General features: G+C 41.8%; 1 protein-coding gene across 2 annotated transcripts; it reads right to left on the reverse strand.

Moving 5' to 3' along the window:
* Nucleotides 1-1806: 1806 nt before the first annotated feature.
* Nucleotides 1807-16651, reverse strand: LOC119139142 (E3 ubiquitin-protein ligase HECW1). 2 transcript variants are annotated; one of them, XM_037279559.1, is made up of 29 exons: nt 16489-16651; nt 13308-13617; nt 13032-13139; nt 12709-12803; nt 10993-11068; nt 10707-10876; nt 9845-9987; nt 9662-9762; nt 8348-9240; nt 7580-8153; nt 6803-6901; nt 6387-6540; nt 6118-6227; nt 5935-6041; nt 5675-5860; nt 5472-5606; nt 5267-5381; nt 5076-5172; nt 4900-4983; nt 4700-4806; nt 4377-4491; nt 4187-4300; nt 3960-4112; nt 3779-3877; nt 3574-3703; nt 3348-3494; nt 3165-3279; nt 2888-3086; nt 1807-2805 (listed from the first exon to the last, which is right to left on the reverse strand). In XM_037279559.1, the coding sequence occupies exons 1-29, from the start codon at nt 16516-16518 to the stop codon at nt 2694-2696; spliced, it is 4878 nt and encodes a 1625-aa protein (XP_037135454.1). In that variant the 5' UTR covers nt 16519-16651; the 3' UTR covers nt 1807-2693. The 2 variants fall into 2 exon arrangements, with proteins under 2 accessions (XP_037135454.1, XP_037135455.1); XM_037279560.1 differs by lacking the exon at nt 6803-6901.
* Nucleotides 16652-21816: the final 5165 nt, after the last annotated feature.

The following is a 21816-nucleotide window of genomic DNA, read 5'->3' on the forward strand; positions in this document are numbered from 1 at the left end:
AAGACAACTCCAGCCAGAACTGCATTCCATGAGGTAAGTGAAATTAAGTGACTCAATTTATTTTAGTTTAACTTTGTCATGTGCGTTTTTAAAGTTGTAGAATAACCCACCTCCAATATGCAGCAAGTACAAGACCAGAGGTAGGCCTATTTCTAAACTCAGGACCTAGTTTTAAATTTGAATGAAGTATAGTTTCATGACAACTGAATTCCAGCCATAAAATAAATACATTTTCCAATATTTTTATTTTAGACAACAGTGGCAAACACTGCCTTCACTTCATACAACATAGTCAATGTCAGCAAACTAACATCGATTCATCCAGTGGAATAGTGGTACTTGTATTGGAGGGACTGCCTGAGCATTTATTTCAATAAATAATAAAACTGTACTTTTCAACATTATCTACATAAGTGAATAACCAACACAAAAAAATGTACACACAAAATGCATGCCTCTGTCTTCAGCCCCCCCACAAAAAAAGACCACCATTTGTAACTTTGACAAATATGATCCATTCTCAAAAGCTTATTTTCATAAATATTTCTGTAATAACTGACAGTAACAAAATTCCATAACCATCTTTATTACCGGGATATATTTTTTTACCCCCATTTAATATCATTGTTTGTGGGCAAAATATCTCGATTGCTTGTAACATGCCGGACACTAATAAATAATATATTCTTGCACATTTGTGATGTGAAAAAAAAGATTGACAGTTTCGCCGGACAACATGATTAAAAAACAAAAATATAATAAATAAGTGAGCTACATCAATAATAGAAAAGCCATAAATATCAAAATGCAAAGGCTTCAAAATGAAGGCAGGCTCTCGTCGTCAATGAACAAACAACATTCGAGGAAAGCTTCAAGTGAACCCCTTGAATTAGAATACAATACCGTAGAAATAACAGTACAAAAAAATTGGTAGCAAAAACATGGTATCTGCAACATAATCGTCTTTGCCCTCTCGCGTTTTGTTATTTAGGCCTCCGCATTAATCATCTGGTTGCTAATATTTGATTAGAATCAAAATGGAGATCTAACAAGCTATTGTTGAACAAGTTATGGAGCGACACTACTTTATGAATTTAATGGATGTTGTTTTTCTTGCACTAAAATGGCCAAATTTCTTCATAGGGCAATGAACTAGAAGAATTGTCACTCTTGCACATACACAGAGACCAAAAAGTCCTCATCAGTCCAGAGACGCCACCTACGGAATGTATTGTTGCTGCACCGCAATCGTTGTGGAAGACTTAAAGATTAGTTCAAGGTAAGCACTTTGCGTCATGGTCACCTTGAGCAAGAAGGAATTTGAAGCGCCATTGCAATCTTTGTGTTTGTGGACTATTCATTGTCAGGAACAGAAAGATGAAGTAGAAGCTTGGAGGAAAAAAAAAAAAAGCTTAAATGTTCAAAATGGAACACTGATGGTAATTTGGGAATATTTCTATTGAGTTCAGACAGAACAATTTGGGGAGGTGAAGTTATCCAGGGTGAATTGCTGACCTCAGGAAATCTCGTGAGAACCGTCTTGCTCATCTTTGGTGCATATTGTTTGTGTGATAGTACTACAGAAGTGCAACGGCGATGTCTTATTTCCTTTTCGGGGCGCGTCACAGTCCTGGCGTAGGCAAGTTGATGACAATAGAAAGAAATCAATGTCGAACTATTTTCATTATTTTCTTTGGGAACAGACCGCCTACTGTAAAATGCTTTTTAGAATTATTAGTCAGTTGACATTGCATAATATGTGGGGAGGAAATGGCTTTCTTAAATGCTTTGTATATTTCTGGCTTATTTTTCCAGTGGTTCGGACCCACAAAAAGTAACTTTTTTTTTTTCCTTCCCCAAATACACGTATTTCCTTTTTTTTGGGTCAATTCAAGTAATTCTAACTCTAATGCTCAATTCTCTGAATAAAGAATCTTCCCTGCTGCTTTTACTGTTACATTAATATATTAAATATTTGATTGAAAACTTGCATTGCTCACTCCAATTCTCGGCTTTTAAATAATTTTACCAAGCAGGCTTTGCTATGTTAAATACTCCATGTGATTGTTTCTTTGGCGTCCATTTCATTTGTATTTGTAACGTCCAATAAACTACCTGAGCATGTAAACCGTTCATTTGTTACTTTAAATTCACACCTCATTTATGAAACAGCCTGTATATAAACAGACACAATATATATTATTCATTGCAATTCTGAATAGCATTTCACTTTTTCATTCAATTATTAAAATTTCAGCATGATTGTTGCGTCTTAAAAGATCATTTGTGCCGATTTACATATTTTGAAGTAACCCAACTAAGGATTCATAAAGGAAGAGAAAAAAAAAGTGGCAAGATGTTAACTGTTAAGTTGTCATCAGCGGTTTTATATATAAGCTATATTTGTTGCTATTAGCATCTGGCTACGTGCATGCTGGCTGCATGTTTTATGATTGATACCATTGTACATCCTCTTAACACTAATGTACTTCTGGTGTGAAGCTCCAACGGCCCCTTCCTGTCACAAAGACCCTCAAATGTCAGACTAATACACTGTACCATAACATTCATTTGACAATATCCACGTGAGCCACATCTTTGCTCAGTCTGCACAATCACAGAATCCACAATGCGTCCGTCGCGCGACGCTTTCCGCTCAACGTTCCAAGAACGACCTTTGCCCTTCGTACGTCTCACTCCAGACCGAATGTGCTGGTTTCCTCCACGGCCGTCAGCAGTTTATCGTACAGCATAGTGTACGAAGGATATGGAGGCAGGTCGAGACGGTTAAAGCACGTATGGGCCCTGGAAGAACGTCAACAAAATCATCAAAGAAATTAAAAACATGGCTTACGACAGATATGACCGATTTTTTATTTTTATTTACCTGGGTAGAGAGGTCACTTTGCCCCACTTCTCGATGCAGAAGCGTCGGAGGCCGTTGGATCCGCGCAAGGCAGCAAAGCCTTCATACGGCACGCTGGACGTCCCGGTTACAAATTGGAGTAGACGGAGACGCTGCTCATTGTTGAAACGCTCCACGGCCGCCCAAAACCACCTCATCACTATGTGGCCATCATGGTAGCCTAGTAGTTATGGAATATTGACTTATGAAGCAATAGTTGGGTTATTAAGAAATGATCTGAAACTAAATGCACTCTTACCTCCTCTATACTCTGTATTGCTCCGCCAATCCCCGAGATCAATCTCAACAGTCCCGGCAATAACCAGCTCCAGTTCTCGGGCGTCGAACACAGACACTAGCCTGGAGTCGACCACCTGTGATAGAAAAGAAAAAAAAAGCAGTTGTCTGTCTATTCTTTTTGATAACGTAAAGCTCAACCAACCTCGTAGAAGCCTCTGACTAGCGCTTCTGTCTGTTGCACCACTCCTCTTTCCACCCTCCACTTGGTCATTCGCTCAATGTAATCCTTTTTGTTCTTCTCAGTCACTTGCAGGTTGGAGCCTCCGGACTTCAACTCCCGTTCCGTTACCTAGTAACGAAAAAAAAAAATTACAATGAACCTGATGTATCGAAGACTACGGTTTGTACCTATTTTTGTGCGCACTCACTTGGCCAAAGACCTCCTCGTTAACAGTGAATGTGAGGTCCAGGATATCTGTGATGTCATTGTCTTTCATCCACTGTAGAGATTGATGGAACTCCTCATCAAGATACTCCAAATCAGAAAGATCTGTTGGACTGGAAGGACAAAGGTTCACGGCAATGACGTACGTTCCAGTACGGAAGGAAATTGAAATGCTTTATAATGCTCACAGCCTGAGTAGCGCCTTGTAGAAAGGTCTGGTGAAGAAAGCATCAAGAAGGTATTGATGAATCAAAGCCAGACCTAGAATGCGCCCACTGAAACGGAACCTGGACACTCACAAGGTACATTTGTAACAGTAAGTCATGTGACCTATTGGAATGAAAATTGGATTGTAAAATGACAACTTACCATTCCAGATGGTTCTCCACAAACGCCGACATGGGGCTGATTTGAACAGTGTATGTGTCATTGGCTGAGTATTCAAAAAGACCATAATATGGATTAAACAACTCCTGAGACAAAAGGAAGAAAAACTCTCTGGAGGGTCCGCTGTAATCCAACCTAGACGATGGAGGGAGGAAACCGATTAGTGCTCCGATTTCCCGGCTAGAAGAACATTGTGATGGGATCCTCACCCCTCCTCTCCCAGGAAGGTAACGTAAAGTTTGTTCCTCTGTAGCTCTTTGCGGGAATATGCCATCACCTGGTTGAAGGTGCCTTCCAGCAAATGTTCTCGCCTTATCAGTAGTCTGCAAGAATGAGAAGATCATGACAATCACCACCCTAAATGAGGATGACTGCAATTTGTGTTGAACTCAGTCTTACTTAATCTTGCCCGGTCCCTGCCCGTAGCCCTTTGCTTCTAATTTTCTGTAGAAGTTTCTGAGCTTGGCTTCAAAGTCTCTCCGGTAAGGCGCCGGAGCCCTGGCTCTCTGTAAACCTGCACAAACGCATCAAAAGATGACAAAATCAACTAGAGTGAATTATTATTTTTTTTCTTTCCGAAGGCTAGATTGAGATTGAAGGCACTAAAACAGCACAGTGCAATTGGACAGATTATTCAATTAATCGATATAGTAATCGATTCTAAAAGCAATTGCTACAATTGTTACAATTGCACACAAAACATGATCCATGAATCGACCTACCGGGAGAGTTCTGCGGCGAGTTGCCGGGTGAACAGCGCGGGGAGAAACTAAAGCCAGGATGGACTGGGTGAGGCGGAATATACGACATAATCTCCTCTTCAAACAAACTGCAGGAAACAAAATGAAAAAACGCATCTTTCCTTCTGTTTTCAAGATATCACAGTAAAAATGTTGGTTTATAGTGCAGTGGAATTGTTTACCTTAACAGGATGACCAGGTCTGCATCACATGATAGCTTTTCGACACCCTGGGTACCTTCGGACCGAAGGTAATGGATCTTTTCCCTATTAAAAAAAAAAAAGACACCAGAATTTTCGACACCAAAGACTAAAATAATGAAAGTTGTGAAGACCAAACCACAAATATTCAAACGTACCTGAGCGCATAGTTTCTGTTCAGGTTGGGTTGCCGCTCCTGCAACATGTCAAAAATGTTCGGCTGTCGAAGGAAAGCCACAATCTTGTCATTGTACGCTAAAGAGAACGGGAGAACGGAAAAGATGGTGAACAGGTCAAAAAGCGTTCCATTTATGTACTTTAGTTCCCAAAAAGAATTAACGATGCTTACATGCGGCGGTGGACTGTTGCGGGTCAACGTGATGTTGGCTTCGTATGGCGGCGACTAGGCTGTTTGCAGGCCTGGACATAAATGAAGCTCCACGATTCCTAGACACATCAGAAGCCTACGAAAAAAGTTAACTTTTCTAGAGGTCTGTTAAATAACATTCTGTTTTAATATTAACATTGTCAATTGCGAGAGGATGAAATATTACCTCTCCGGCGCTGTAGCTGCGTAACCTCTGCAAATGTTGCCTGTGGGCGAGGTGGCCCGGTAGTCGGCCGTTCTGAAGAGGGATTCGAGGGTCGATGAAGGTTGTGGCTCGACTGTTGTGATCCACAAAGAAAGACTGCGAGGCAGATGGGAATAAACTCAAATGTTGTAATCCAAAAATCTCTGAATTGAAGGTGTTCTTACCTTGCCCTGGGGGTCAGTCTTGATCTCCCAACCCCGTGGCAACTCCAGTTGAGTGTCTGCAAATTTGTTGAGGAAGACCACCAGGTCCCGGTTATGTTGGTAGCGCTCAAAGTTTTTGGCATCACGCCGCACCTTCAGGATCATGTGTTTCACGCAGCTGCTGCTGGTGAACATCCGATAGGCTGACTGGGAAAGACGGAGAAATAATGATTGACGTGGAAATGGAATTTCGACTTGGAGAATGTCGTGTGGGCACTCACGTAGTTACTATGCAACATCGTGAAGAATTCCGGATGTGTGATGAACTTAACAGCGGGTGACTGGAGAAGTTGGCTGATCTTCTGGTGATTGACAGGTGATGCTGGACCTTGTGGACACAAAGATAAATCGTAGCGTTGTCCAACCGGCGATTAGAAAATGTGAGCAAGGGATGAGAAGCTCACCTGTCGCGGTCGGAGGAGCATCTGAGTCGGTCTCAACACTGGGAGTTCTCTCTAACCTCTGACTGCCACCTTCCTCTTCAGTGGCCATGGTTCTCTGGATGCTCTGATACCTAGCAAAATCGTCATCATGGTTGAAAAGCCTTCTCGATTGTGAAGATGTCCAAATGAACCGATGAATGACCTATTAATCGAGTAATCGTTTCGAGCCATTGTTTAACTAAAGATGATCTGCATCTTTTGAATTCAGGCTCACACTCCTTGGATCTGACCTCCTGTTGAGCTGCTCCATCTGTTGACTGGATCCAGATCGGGGAATCCCATGACTACACTTGCCGCCGTGACTTGGTCTCTGCCAGGTGGTGGTGCGGTTGACGTGGTCGACGTAGAAAACTCTGCCGTGGCTGTCTATGCGCGCTTCCCAGTCTGGGCCACGGCAAACAAAATCATTAGCTTGAGATGATATTTACAACTGATTCTCTGTCGTAGTTCTTTGAAAGTATCAAATGTAACATCGACGCTAATTTCCCTTAGCTCGTCTTTGGATTGGCCCCGAGCAAGCATGGGGGAGCATGGTAGGAAGTGGACGAGGGAGCAATGGCGACAAACACAAAAAGGAATGACATCACTTTGAAGACAATAAGGCATGTTGGCATGTGACTCCATAGTAAGATGTGTTGCTGCTTACTTGGAGGTAAGGTTTGGTCAGTGGCGGCAGGAAAATGGTTTAAGTCAAGGCTGGGAAGAAGGACTGGAGGGTGGCCAACGGGAGGTGAGAAGCTTGAGCCTACGGGAGACAGTTGGGAATACGTGAGGGCGGGGGCACAAGCTACATTGGTTGGAGCAAGCTACATCTCTTTGCCAATCACCAAATGGCCAACGTAAACATAACATCAAAAAATGATGCTTAACAAAGGCCCACATTTAACCTCCATCTCCACCATTGCGACATTTTTCTTTGTGTGCTTTGAGGGTTGGGTAACATTGCACTAAAGTAGGCACTCTTGGGTTGTCATGGCAACGAGATAATGAGAGCAAATTTCCGAAGATGATTACACAGTGGGATCTGTTAGAGGATAACGCGACGCATGTCAATCCGCCGCGGGTGTCTGTGGTATCAGTGATGCTCCAAATTGGCAAAACTTGTTCAGAAATTCTGTTGACCCATTTCATATTTTGAGAGAATTTTTTTTCTTGCAAGATGAAACAAGTGCACGATGGTTGTTCGAAAAATTATTTGGAAGGGAGATGGAATGATAGGGGTTAAAATGATTCGAAGATAGACATGGAGCAAATGTAGACATAGTTACTGCACCCCCCTTAAAATATGCTTGGACAGATAATTGACTTTTGGATATTTTTCGTTTTTTGAATTTTGCAGACGCCCTGAGGTGGCCTTGCCCCCCCCCCCTCTTGAGGACGCTCGTATTCCACCAAACATTCCAAAACATTTTCCATCACTTACTAGTGCTGTTGTTGTCCCGTGACTCAGCCCCAGCTGATTCTCCACGTTCCTCTCCACTGGCCTCTTTCCATCTTCCACTCCTCTCTCCAACGGCCCCGCCCACTTCCTGGCCCTCGGGACAGTTGTTTACGTCCGGTCCCGACTCAAAGGTGCTCTCCTCCTCCTCTTCGTCCTGCGAGGAGAAGACTGTGCTGCCGGAGAGCCGGTTGCTGTCCACAGAGGAGAGACGGGTGTGGCTGCAGATGCGGCCCCTGCCCTCGTGGCCCGAGTTGCTGTAGCATGACGTGCTATAGCAAGACGTGCTGTAGCAGGATGTGCTGTAGCAGGAGGTGTCACACAACTCGCATTCATTTTCCCCCCGGGTCCGATGGCTGCTCCCTGTATTTGGTTTCCCAACTGTGCTACCGGAATCCCCCTCCTCGCTTTCTAAGTATGAGAGAGAGATCCTTCTGACTGCTGCGTGCACTCCACCTCCTCCGTCACCTTCCAGGAGCTGGTTTAGTTCCGACAGACGTTCAATGGAAAGGCTGCGTGGGATGGAGCGACAGCAACACGGACCGGGGCACTCTTCCACCTGAAGACATTTTACAGAATTCAAAATGTGTCATCATGAGCTTTTTAAGGTAGACGTATAAAAAAAAACAATTATTAAATGAAAACTATTGTACTGGAGACTCAGCTCCTCTCACAGCACCTCAGTACAGCAGTAATATTATCTTTCAATACTACAGTATTTCAAGTTGTGTCTATTCTTCAGACAAGTCCTACCTGAGAGGGTGACTGGGTTATCTCATCTTCATCTTCCTGTGTGTCTTTGGTGTTTTTAAGTGTTGGTGATGTGTTGTCCTGAATTGTGCTGGTGTTCTCCCCTTCTTCCGTATCTTCCTCGTCCTGGCTCGGAGCTCGATGCTGTGCCGAGGGGAGACTGTGGAGGAGATGGTGGATGCGGATGTAGTGCGATCGAGGCGTCTCCGGCTCGCCGCACGCCGAGGCGATCACGTTCTCCAGCTCCGACACCGGCAGAGAGCAAGGGCGAGTTTTACGCCGGAGAGGACCTTGGGAATTGTAGTTGGAGAAGATGCAGGGACAGGGACCGTTGCTGCTTTCTCCTCCCGGTGATACTTCAGTTGTTTCCGTGAGTAAATCTTGCGATGTGTCGTTGCCGTCTGTAGTCACTGCGTCGTTATTTGGACTTACTGCGCCAGTATTTTCAGTTGGTACATCTGATTGAGCTTTCTTGTCATCTTCTACTGCTACCCCCTCCTCAGCTAGTGTTACATTATCTTCTCTCTGTGCTTCCTCTTCCTCCTGAGGTGCATCTTCCGATTCGCCCTCCGCCAGCGTTCTCACAGTGTCGTCGGCCGATTGGCCGTCTTCGCTCTGCACCTGCGGCTCGGTCGCAGCCGGTTCCTCTCTCGCTGTGCTCTCGTCCTCCATAGCGCCTTCTTCCACCTCTCCCGACACGTCGAGGTCCTCACTGGGTTGGGCTGTCGAGGCTAAGGGCGTTGGGGTCTCGGGGTCGGGAGGGGCGTCCATAGGGAGCTCGGCCGTATCGTGTCCTACGCTTAATGTGTCATCATCGGGTGCATCGGCGGCATCGTTGGCGTCGGCGCCGACTTCAGGGCAGGCTGATTCTATGACCAGCGAAACGTCCTCATCATCTGGGAGGAGAGAAGTTCGAAAGGGAATATTATGCTTCGGGGCCTCTGACTCACATAAGCGAGTACATTTCTGTAAATATTTTATCCATTTTTTTTTTTTTGCGAGACAACGTCGAAGAAATGACTGCAATGTAAAGTAGTCAGTGTGATGTTTTTGTCTCTCGACTCGCTTTGTTTAGTGTTGCAGGAAAGGAGCAAACAAAAGACAACAGATAGATGTTGGCAATCACGAGGGCTGAGAAAACACTCGGTGAGTGTTGTTGCGATCTTGAACTTTCACGCTGTGGTCTCGCTTACTGTCAGTCCACACCGCAGCGTGTATTTTCCTCATCCCTCAATAGCACCAACAGTCCATGAGAAACACATCGACGATGAAGCAGAAATGTAAAAAATACTTGTTGGCTGACAGGACATAAAGTACCTGGATGAATTGAGGTGGCGAGCTCAAATCGGAATTGTAAGTGTCCACACACATGATCAGTTGGTAGCCTGCGACCCAGAGAGTAACTGACAACCCGGTCTCTGTTGACCAAAAAGAGCAGGTTAATAAAAATACGAATAAAAATAAATAAATATTAATATTTTTTTCTAAGAGTTTTTTTACCCGATGGCATGTTTTTCCAGCAGCCTCTGAACAGGGACGGACAGCTTCCCCAGGAAGCGCTTGATGATTGGCCGACTTTTAGCAAACTTGTCCTTGACTTCAATCTCCAGAACATCAGTGGGTAGCGACAAAAAGTTAAATCTCTGCAGGAACGGGAAAAACAAAGAAAAAGCGCATTGTGACATTTCCATCGCTCAGCGTTATTGGATTTGAGGGCTACTTGATATGTTTGCGCTCATCTTGTCGAGGGTAATATTAGTTTAGCTCGTCTCGTGGTTTGCTTCAGTTCTTGCGTGGCTTGTGTAGCTGCTGGATGGATGAGTCGAAAATCATATTGAAAGAGCTCAATGGTAAAAAAAAGAGGAATTAGATGACATCAAATGGCATTGCCTTGCTGAAAAAGGGAAATAATCCTGCGAGGAAGTCAAGACACATTGCGCTGGGAGAGCCACAGTGATATAGGAGGAAAATAGAAAGAAGTGAATAATTTAAAAGTATGAACCAGGGAAGGAGCAGACGGCTGCATGTGTGAGAAGGCTGAGGGACTAACTCAATAAATGAGGATGGGGAGAGGCTGGGAGGAAGAGGATGTGCACTCAAAGTGCTCATCTGTGTGTAGCAAGAGTGGTGCGGATGCTAGGAATAAGTGAGGAGATGATTTTATTTTTTTCTTCTCCCCCCTGCTCTTTTACACAACTCTGACTTTTCATTCACTCATGATTGAAACGCTTGAACAAAAAAAAAAAACGACTGAAATGCTCCAACTTAAACATTCACACATACGTACAAGCGTGATGCTTCTCAAGGACTGAGGCCTGAAATAAAAAATGAAGTCAGGCATTTTGATGAAGAATATTTATACCTCTGCACTCCATTGAGGGTTGATTGTGTTGCAGACAACGCCGGAGCGTTTTTCCTGACCGTGGTGCGGCAACGAAGGGAAGATGCTATGCTTTCCAGGCTGAATGGACAGTTTGAGGTACGGGTCGGGATGAAAGAACATTCCCTTCTTCAAACCAACAGCTTGGAGGTCTGCAGTGTGAGGTCAGTGGAGCGTAAGAGAGAGCAAGAATACAAAAAAATGTTAGCAGAGAAATTCTCAGGATCAAGTGGATGCCAGTGTTAAGAGGCAGACGTTCCTTTCCTACCTGACAGTGAAAAGTTAATGAGTCTCCTGTTTCCTCGTCCTTGGTTGACCTCAGGACTTACCACTGGCTTTAAAACCTATAGAAGCAAAAAAATATACATCACGTTGTCATATCATTAACAAAATAATTCTCATCACATTGAAGTAACAGAACTGTCGAAGTTAGAAGGAACAACGTTAAGAATTTATGTTATCGCAATGTGGCGGTGAGTCAGACTTGTTCAATTTTTTATTCCCAAAGCTGAAATGCTGTATGCATTTTGAAGGCTTATGCAACTGTCTGAAAGCAAAAAAAAAAAAAAAAAACAATACACAGAGACAGCAGTGAAAACAAAAGGATTACAAAAAGACAGATGTTTGGAGCAATCCAGTCTAATGAGATGCTAATCTTTTTTGGCTACTAGAGCCCGAAAGAAAAGCGCCAGCGCAGATGTCCTCTATTTATTTCACTCCAGCTTGAATATCAATGTCTTGGTTCTGGTATTTCCCCCCCCCATTTCTTGAATGCATCTAGATGCTTTTAGGACAGAGAAGCTGAGCTAGGCGCGTTTTGTCAAGTAAGCGTAAATATTAAGCTTTACCCAAGCTATCCAGCAGAGCCTCATCCTTTTCGCGCCGCTCCTTTCACGACGACTGGGAGGTAACAGTCCGAGTTGAAGACACATGCAGTCCATCACATACTTCACTTTGACCAAATTGAATGCCATCCACCTCTCTCCAGTCCACTGGACTGTCCTCTGTTATCTTGACTCCACCCTCCTTTGCTCCTTCCTATCTGTGGTTATTTTTATTCCTTTGTGCTGAAGAAGTCAGTATAGATCAAGTTCTCATTTCATCAGCATTTCCAAAGTGCCCCAGGCAGCAGATTGAAAAGGCACACATGGAAATACAATCCCTTCTCGCACTACAGTCTCTGACTGATTAACACTAGACTTACTTTTGTCACATCATTTAAAAATGTTCCTCTGACCTCTATGACACATTTCGCAACTTTTGGCTCAGCATGTGATCATGTCAGAAATTGTCCATGAATCTAACGCAATCATTCCGAATCAAAAGTCATCACGATGCGCTACGGCCCACACGAGACCCGCACTGACAGAAAGACTTCAAAACTGAAGTGAGTAGGTCTGATCGTTGCTAGCTAAGATACGAAGTATGCTTGATGCAGATGGATTTAGTGAGGCTCCAAGTCAGATTCAACCAGATGCTAAAAAGAGGTCAGTGTATAAAATCGATGCAACATATTTGTAGCTCACAGCAAAAAAATAAAAATAAAGACAGCAAAACACTCGTAGAATAATAATTTCTTAAGTGATGTTTCTGTCAACTCCATTTTAACAGCTAATTCTTTTCATGTGCAAGTGAGGCGCATCAGTAAAGACAGACTCGGGAAGCTTCCAAAGGTTAAACACATTCCCTCGGGTCTCAGCGCCACACACACAGAGCAAGCAATGCGATTAGCTGTTGAAGCGACAAGGACGTGATCTTTCACTGGCAAATACTTCCAGCTGTGCCCAAGAAGGTTTTTTGGGGGAAAAAAGCTGGAGGCACAACTGTCACAAGTTAAACCCAGCAGTGGTGGATGAGTATTTTTTTCCCCATCAGCTTCTTTCGTTATCAGTTGTGTGCACAGATGATTAAAAAAAAAATGCAAGCGTAGCGTAAATCTGGAAATGCAGAATTTAATCAAGCTCTGATTTAAAGTCATACTCACAGGCACTGGTGCCTTTTTGATGGTTAGGCTGGGTGTGGTTGCCCTCAGTGCTCCAGTGACGCCATGGTAGTACTTGAAGCAGACCAGTGTCTCAGCTGTAATTCAAATGACATTTGTAATGAAACACTTTCAATGTTTTGAAGATATAAAGCAGTGCAAATACATTTCAGCAAAGTGGAACATCTCAAATATCCTTGACTAAATAGACTTTAGCATAAATGCTATCTAAAATCTATCTATATCTAAAAATAAAAAAAATATATCAGAAAACCTTTTGTTTTCGTTTTTCTTGAGGGAAGAAAATTGTTGATAAAGAAACTTACTGTCACTGAAGTGAGAGCTGCAGTCAACTTTCCAAACAATTTGTCCTTTATGCGATCCGTTGATGCCTCGGTTCTTATAATCCAGAAAGTTCTCAGATAAAGGCTCATCTAGTAAAAAAGAGAAATGAAAGATTTGAATCAACCTCTTGACATTTTATTCCATTATCGCCTTTAGATGTTCTTGTTACGAAACAAACCTTTGCTGGCTTTAAGGCAAAACACAAATGTCACTAAATAATGAACGCTGACAACCAGAACATTCTCACACTCACTTACCCACGAGATACATTCCGATCCAGTCGCCAGCATCCACCTCCTCCTTGATGTCCCATGCGATCACTAAGTCTTCCGACTGGCCTACGGTGTAGTGAGAAGCGCTTACGGTGAGGGTGGAGCGAGTGTCCGGGGAGACCAGATCCGTGTCGCTGGTTGACCGTGGCAACCCTAACACGAAGGCTTCTTGGTTCAGAGCGTTGACAGCGTAGGAGTCAGGCCCGTAGCTGTGACGATCCTTACAGCGCTGGCGGTTGCTGCGGGTCGGTGAGGCCATAGCCGCCAGGCCAAAAAGGCGATTCTGGTACAGGTTCTGCAAACGCACAGCAAGACGAGAATATCACTTTATAATAGTGATTCCTGTTTTGTAGAATTATGCTGAAATTGAAATGCTATACTTTATCATCCATTAATTAACGTAATTTCTGGACTATAAACCGCACCCGAATATAAGCCGCACCAGCTAAAATTGAAAAATAAAAAAATCCAGTTTGTTCATATCTAAAAATCGTACTGGACTATAAGTGTTTCATTTCCATATATAAGAGAATATGCACAGATCATACGATATCATAAAAATCATGAAAAATCCACAGATAAGCCGTTTGGGCGAAAAGTAGCGTCTTATATTCTGGAAAATACGGCAATTCTGTGAAACGACCCATGCAATCGTTGTCTTTCTTCAACGTGGACTCTGTGGCTACATTGTAGTTGTAATAAAGGAAGACAATTTTCCATCCTAGGATCTCATATCATGGAATGCTCCAGTTAGAAAGGAGCCTAAGGGCATGGCTCAGCCAGCCTTGACGGGTCAGTCGAAATGCGGAAGCGCTTTGAGCATGCAGTTGGTGAAAGAGAGGCAAGGTTATCAGCACACAAAGCAAAAATCCTTGCTTTTGCAGTTGTGCAATGGAGAAAAAGGCAGGCGAATATATATTTTTTTGGTGGAGTACTATATGATGGTAAGCAGGCAAATGAAGGTAGAGGTGGTATACGTGGGGGGGGGGGGGATGCACACTGACCTTGATACTACAGAGCTGCATCAGCATAATGACCAGTCAACCCAAAGCAGACCAAAACCTGAGGGAAGCGTGAGGAGGAGAGGGGGTGTTCTGTTACAAACCACAAAACACAGAGAAGCAGAGGCAGCGAATGAAGCAGGTGTACATCCCAAAATGTTTTGGTGAGACAAGGGAAAACCGTCACATCATATTTGACTTGATGAAAAGAGGCTGACATGTATTTGCAATTTATCTTTCTCAAAGTCACAAGCGTCCATCAAAAGCAAAGCCGCAGACGGTGCCGCCCACTTTGTTTGGAAGGAGATGGACTTTAACGTCAAGAGCCACTTGCCATTACTCTGATTTATGGCGCCAACTGCCTACAACCTTGGATAATGACTGTAATGTTTTGAGCTGAGGATACTAATTGCATTGAGCCAAGTCGAGCCGATTCACACGATTCAAAATGTGGTGCTGCTGCTTTATGTTGATATTTTCTGGAGGCAAGTATGTTCTTATAAGCATAGAGCTGAACGATGCTCAATCACTTAGCAAATTGTAGCACGTACGGGTCACGATAAATAAAAGACTTCCTAATCCGTTCGGGTTCAAATCCCCAGAGTCCTCATTCGTCTTTCAGTTTCACATTATACGGGGTGGCACAGCTAGTTACACTCGTGCAAATGTTGCAGTCTCTGGGGAAATATTCAGTTGTTCTTTCTTGTTGGGAAAATTCCCAAGATAAACTCGTATAATTGCCTTGGAGATGACATAATTATTCGTTGAGCACACATGCAGAGTTCGGTATAGGAGACAGGAAAGCATGCAGGAAATGAAATGATCTCCTACAGGAGCTCAATAATTACTCATTGTTTACAGTAAAGGTCGTCAGCCAATCATTGCAATCCATATGGATTTCACGTTTTACGACCCATTTTGAAACGATGGTAACACCATTAGTAATTTGATCCACAAATTCAATTAAGAATTTGTCATATTGTCACATATTATTTAAATACAGCACTCCGGTGACTCTTTAACCTCGACTACTATAAGTTAAGCATGTATGAAAGGCTCGACTAATGGAGGAAGGTTAGCCATCCTTCAGTGGTATTGTGTCCCATTTGTTGTGCTTCTCAGCACACAGTGGGGAAATAAAAAAAGTCCCTTTCTCGGTTGAAAGCTGACTTTTGTCAAGACATAAAAGCTCGTAGCCTCCAGTCAGAAATGAAACCTCAAGAGATAGCTGGATACATTTCTGAAATAACTGTTGTTGCATATAAAGTGCAATCTTCCGCAGCATCTTTCTTTCTGCCGTAAATGGGCTTTTTCTCTGTCTTTTCACTTTTTCGAGAAGCCTATGAGGAGGAATTAATGAGCAAATTCAGCATAATTATTCAAGTTTGATCATCCGGAAGTAACGTGATGTTATATGACAGTCTTCCTTTGCAAAAAAAGAAAATAATAGAATTACTGAAAGACTGAGGTGTTATTTCTGCGGGACAGATGATCACTTTCTATGACACCAATTATGAATTTTTTTTTATACAAGAGCATTAAAGAGTGTTTTCGGGTCACGTGTTTCTCTAATATTTAAGAGGATTTTGAAAATGGGGAATCCCCAAACAAAGGAGGGGGAAATCCATATTTTACAGTACTAGTACAGTATTACAAAAAACTACAGTTTGCCTATAAACAAATCTTTCAAATCCACCCTAACCCTACAATATACATGTATTGTGCATTTTACAACAGATACAATCAATTGAATTGCTTGACTCAACAGAAATGACATCAAGTTAATTGTAGAAGTCCTCTTTTCTCATGTTCATGTAAAAAAAAATTCAAATGGAATGTCACAACACATACAAACATATATATATATATATATATATATATATATATATATATATATATATATATATATATATATATATATATATATATAATTGATGTTAGCCCTCGCTGGGCTGAAAACTGATATTAATTTCATTAAAATCGATATGAATGAAATTCTTCTGAACACATTAGAGCTCCTCGTGCAATGTTTTGAATGTCATTCGGCATGTCGTTGTAGAGGATGCAATGAAAGATGCGAGCTAACGGGCGCTGTTGTGGGCCGCTGCTGTTTCAGGGCTGCATCATCTAACGTTGCACTGCAACAATGGGGACGATCGACCTACCTGGGATAAAATAACCTGAGAGTGGATCATTCTCCAGATGTAAAAAACGGAACCGGTACACGCCGACTACTTTCCATCGAGCTCCATTTGAATGAGAACAGGTAAAAACAGAGATGCGGAACAAGGATGGAGGGCTGATGACAAACACGAGAGGCTGGAGTCACATCCTTTCCTCTTTCTCTGGACCAAAGTCAAGCTAGATTAAGTGAGGAGTTCGTTTCCGGTTATAGAAATGACTTCGACGTCACAAATAAAGAATTCTACTTAATATTTTTAAAGAATTCTAAAGAAAATAGAAAACTATAAAACATTTTTGTATGTCATAAATACATATTTAATAAAAGGAACAAACACATCGAGAGCAATTGGACCTTGAGAGACCAATATGCTTTTGTTTTGAAAGATTTTCGAGGACTGTCGATGCATTGGTGTCACTTGATACACGAGTGAGGTGCCTCACAGCCAATCAGGAAACGCCCCTTCCCGACGCTTCCTCTCGTAATCATCTCCCCAAATATACTACGACAGAAACTACAACGACATACTACTACTGCTACAGTAATAATAATAATAATAATAATGAGAAGATTAAGATTTATTGTTGTATTATACACAATACATTATTTCCTCTTCGTTTTCCAAATATTCAATAGAAGTATGTTTTCAATAAACTATCAGCGCTTTTTATTATTACAGTGGCAGCTGGTTTTAGGTCCGTGTCATTTTTGGTCATTGTTTTGGTCAATTACGTTTGGAAGCAGATATTACAAATTGGAAAAAAGTACAGCATTCTTGCGATTGTTATGAAATCAATTCTTCCCTGCATGGCGAAGTCATCGGTTGGTGCAAAGACAGATGGGACGTTGTCGCCATCTCGTGGTCAGTTAGTGAAATGGCATCATGACAACCTCAGGGAATCCCAAACAAATGTCTATTTTTGTTGTAGAAATAAAAATTGAAAATCAAACTGTTGTTAGACTTTTACCTAAAATTAAATAGCCAGTTTTTGTATTTTTAATATATGCTGCCAAACGAAATATCCAATGACCAAAAGATATAACACAAAATATGCAGTTTCATGATAAACATCATCCTCCAATGCATCAATAACAGTTTCAATTAATGCCTTGCTGTAATGATTTTTTTTTTCGTTTTCTTGAGGATGTTATTCACAGTCATCATTCAAAAGGAGAACTGAGAGTCTATTGTGGCACCTTCTGGATAGGTGCCACTTTTGTCCCTTCATTAATTACATTATCATCTGACAACCAAACTACTGTACATTGTTTTCAGTATGACAGCTGCACAATATTTATATTTTATTTGAAATAGCACCCGTCTTGTTTCAGTTATTACATTGTCAAGGAAATTGCAACACAATAAAACCTGATAGTGGGTTTGCAATTTTTCTGTGGGTGGAACTTTGATTGAAGGGGAAAAGAGAAATTGCTTCTGTGAATGTAAATGAGTATACCCGACATTTACATCTTACAAGGTTGGCTGCACTTGTGGTCCCCTGATAACCACCTGTCTCGCTGTCATTCCACTCTGTCAAATGATCTTCTATTCCCTTTCAATGCTCTCATTTCCACTCACTCTTTTTTGCCATCCCACACATCACCTGTCTCTTCCTGACCCCCATCTCCTTGTCCTTCTACTTCTTACGACTACAAGGCATAAAGGGACAGAATGAATGAGTTGCACAACATTCTTTTGTGTTTTGGTATACAGCAGATCTCAAGGCTCTGAACCAAAGTGAGTTACAAGAAGTTCCCTTTCAAGATACCAGTGTGCCTGCCGAGTTTGCAAAGCAGACTACTAAAGTAGAGACCTCATTCATACATACATTTTGAATTGGCAGTCCCACTTAGGGGAGTCTCTCACTGTATTCAAGTAGGCATTCTGTGTTATTTCTAGCCATGTGTTTTCTCAGAATCATCTGAATGTTTTAGAATCGTAAATTTTAAATGGCTAAATCCCTTTAGAGTCTAGAAACCGCACTATTTCTGATATCTCTTTCTGCTGCTTTTGTATCACAAAGCCTCCTTAAAAACATCATCCAAAATACACCCCATGCACAGTAACAAACAACTTGGAACCATAAAATACAGTATAAACACAAATTTCAGCAATCTAATGGGCAGGTGTATTATGTGATATTGTCACAACACGTCACAAATTGTGACATATGTCAGGGGAGGCAGGTGAGGCTCTGCCTTATGACAAGTTAAAAAAAAAAAAAGAATATCATGAAATTAATATTTGTCCACAGATCTTTACGAATGACTAATTTAGAATTTTTTTTTTAGTCAAAATTGCTGGAATTGCTCATTTCCTGTTGAAATACAAAAGCAAAACGCTTTGTTTTGCTGGTGGGACATAAAACTGCAGCCACAGGTTGAGGCAGATATTACTCTGCCGCACTGAAGGGGGCGTACGTGAGCCAACAGGTAATTAATGCTGCCCCATTTGTTTGCTGTCAAGGTGGACGAGACAACGCCTGTCACAAACAAATCACAGATCTCTGGTATTTTGCACGAAGTAGCTCCAAGTAAAGAGACTTTTTGGGGATTTGATGTGATGAGAGACGAGCCCCTGCAGTAGCTTCGTATGTCTTGAGAGTGTTGGAGAAATACAAATGTGAAAAGTTTGTAAAACACATGACGGATCTGCTGTCAGAGCTTCATGGGGTGCAGTCCCAAATGAAATCAAAGGTGCATCAATAAGGAGGACCTCTACAACAAAGTGACGAAGCTTTTTTATGACGAAGGATAAGCGCATGGACTTGATCTACAATTAAAGGTAAGACCACAAAGTGTGTCCGTGTGTGCGCGTAGAATGCTGATGAGAACTAACCAGCAGTAGGGCCTGGCTGCATCAATTTATTTTTTCTGTCTTCTTAGGGTGTTTTTCTTCCCCAAATTTGAATAAGATCCCCCTTCCCCAACCAAAGTTCCTAATTGTAACAGCAGCCCTATTATATGAAGTCAACCCTTCCTTTTTGGTTTATATATTTATAAATCTGACCCTGAACGTCACCGTACGTCACTGTATAGTTAATAACGATTGTGACTCAATAGTGTTGCAGTGGGAAGACAAGCACTGTTGCATCCCATGCCACCTGTAGGGGTCAGTGTTGTCATTCTGTCTTCACGCCTGTCATTGCATTTAGCCCCGCCCCTCCCCTCCCCAGTGTTGAAGCATTGAGAAGCCTTGCTGTGTGCTCTGTGTAGCATCATGTCGTTCTATCTATCGGCTTTTGTCATACCAGTGCGGAATCGTGTATTTACATAAGGGGGATGGATGTGTGTGCGTGTCTTTGCAGGCCAACAGCAGCAGGGCACACAATCTGCTGCATTGTACAATGCGTATTGTAACTCTTGCAGTCCTCATTCATCTGCTGCTCATTCCTCTATATTGATCTGGCAATTTTTCCCAATATATTTAGGTAGGGAATAGGATCAAACAAGGCTTTCTACTTCTGAAACATTTTTGCTGTTATGTGTTTTTTGCCCTGTGGGCTCTATGCTGGTTGTTTGTTCCACTTTGAATTTCTTTCTTTTTAATGCTAAGTCAAACTTCCAAAAGGTGTTTTGTTTTTTATATTGTAATTTTCAACTTAACGTCAGTTCTTTAAAAATATCAATAATGTTATTTTTTTCATTGCTGGACAAGCTGTCAAGGACGGATGGACTGTTATGTACTGGATTGTATCCTACAATCTCTTGATCTAACACTTGAAAATTATATATATATATTTTTTTTCTTTTGACGAGAGGGGTGGTTCTTCCAGATTACATCATTTATCGATTTTTGGACAAGGGAGCAATGTGTAATATGTAATATTTATGATTCCACAAAAACGTGCTAAACTGCTTACTGCTCTCCAATGAACAAAATGGATGACGCAATTTTGATTTTAAGAAGTAAAGCTATCCTCTGTTGACCATGGAGAAGACTTGAGTTTTATTTGAAGAAATGGAAGCTCCCTCCGGTTGCTGCAGTGTGCTGCTAATTTATCATTGCGTAGTATTTTTCACAACCAGCCTATTCTGCAAAGAAACTGTCATTTGTAAACTTTATGCAATAAAACACTGCGAACAGTTTTACAAGCCGATAGCTTGCACATCAAATCAAATCAAACGAGGCTTTAAATGGCTCACTGACAATACTTGACGCTGATGGCAGTTGATTGAACCCTTTGTCCCTTACAGCCCCTGCCACGATTACTAGAACAAATGAAGCTTAATAAAAGTTCAGCTACTAAGACCATCTCCTTGTGAATGCCCTCCAAGTCACAGCCCAGTTTTTCCACTTTCTCTGCCACGGTCCATTCGTTTAGTCACATGCATTCCAATCACACTCTAACGTGCTGCCCTTTCAAGCCAATTACTTTTACGCTGTCACATTTATGTGTTAGCTCTCACTTTGCTGCTGTTAAACCATCATGACAGTGTTGTGAAAACAGTGACCCTCCTCCGCCCACACAGCAATTCCGCAGTCGGATTGGTTGTGTCCTTATGTAAACAATGCTGCACTAAGTTCCAGTGGATGAAGTCCCACTTGCAGTTTCAACTTGGTCAAGGTGTAAAATGTTATAAAACCCGAATGAGAATTAAATCGAATGGGCATAATAAAGTGATGAGATGGTTGAGTCCTGATTGACTTGTGGAATCACGTCTTAAAGCAATTGAGGCACTACTTTGCGGTTTGTTACTTAATGGTTGTAATATGTGTGCCAGAGCGTGTTGAATAATTTGCTTATATGCGCTGCTGCTCCATGTAGTTCATTAAAATGACCAAATTTTTTTTAGCCCCTCTGTGGTGTTATATGTATGATGCTAGCAGACTTTCATTCGAATATTGGTTAGTTGGACAATGCTTAATTCTCTAATGTGAACTTTTACAGTGAACTATTTTTCCTTCCTTGAAGGAAAGGGGGAAAAATGATTTGGTAAATTTTTATATGGTCTCACCATATTACGTTTTTGTACCTGCGGGTAGGTTTGGAACATATCCACTGTGATAAATGGGGTTTACTGTACATATATCAGCTATAGGAAGTTGAGCTTCTATGCCATAATGGGATTTCTCTGCTCAGTGCAACACTGGCAGCTGTGTAGAACACTGAGAAATATGTAAGGGTAACTTAAAAAACAACAACTTCAGGTACAGTTGGGATAAGGAGTAACACAATGTAAAAAAAATCTAACATTTCGAATGGATTGAAATGATCATAGGTCATGATAAAGTTTAATTTTAAGAAGTGGCCACAGGCAAATGACATTCTATATTTAAATCTTAAATTAATGATATTTTTCCAAATTA

Source organism: Syngnathus acus, chromosome 20 (assembly GCF_901709675.1).
Source record: "Syngnathus acus chromosome 20, fSynAcu1.2, whole genome shotgun sequence".
NCBI lineage: Eukaryota > Metazoa > Chordata > Actinopteri > Syngnathiformes > Syngnathidae > Syngnathus > Syngnathus acus.

Coding starts and splice junctions, on each gene's coding strand:
- LOC119139142 (XM_037279559.1), bottom strand. CDS start 16,518: ATGATCCACTCTCAGGTTATTTTATCCCAG. Junction 11,069..12,708: donor TCAAAAAGGCACCAGTGCCT/GTGAGTATGACT, acceptor TTGCTTCTATAG/GTTTTAAAGCCAGTGGTAAG. Junction 4,984..5,075: donor AACAGAAACTATGCGCTCAG/GTACGTTTGAAT, acceptor TTTTTTTAATAG/GGAAAAGATCCATTACCTTC.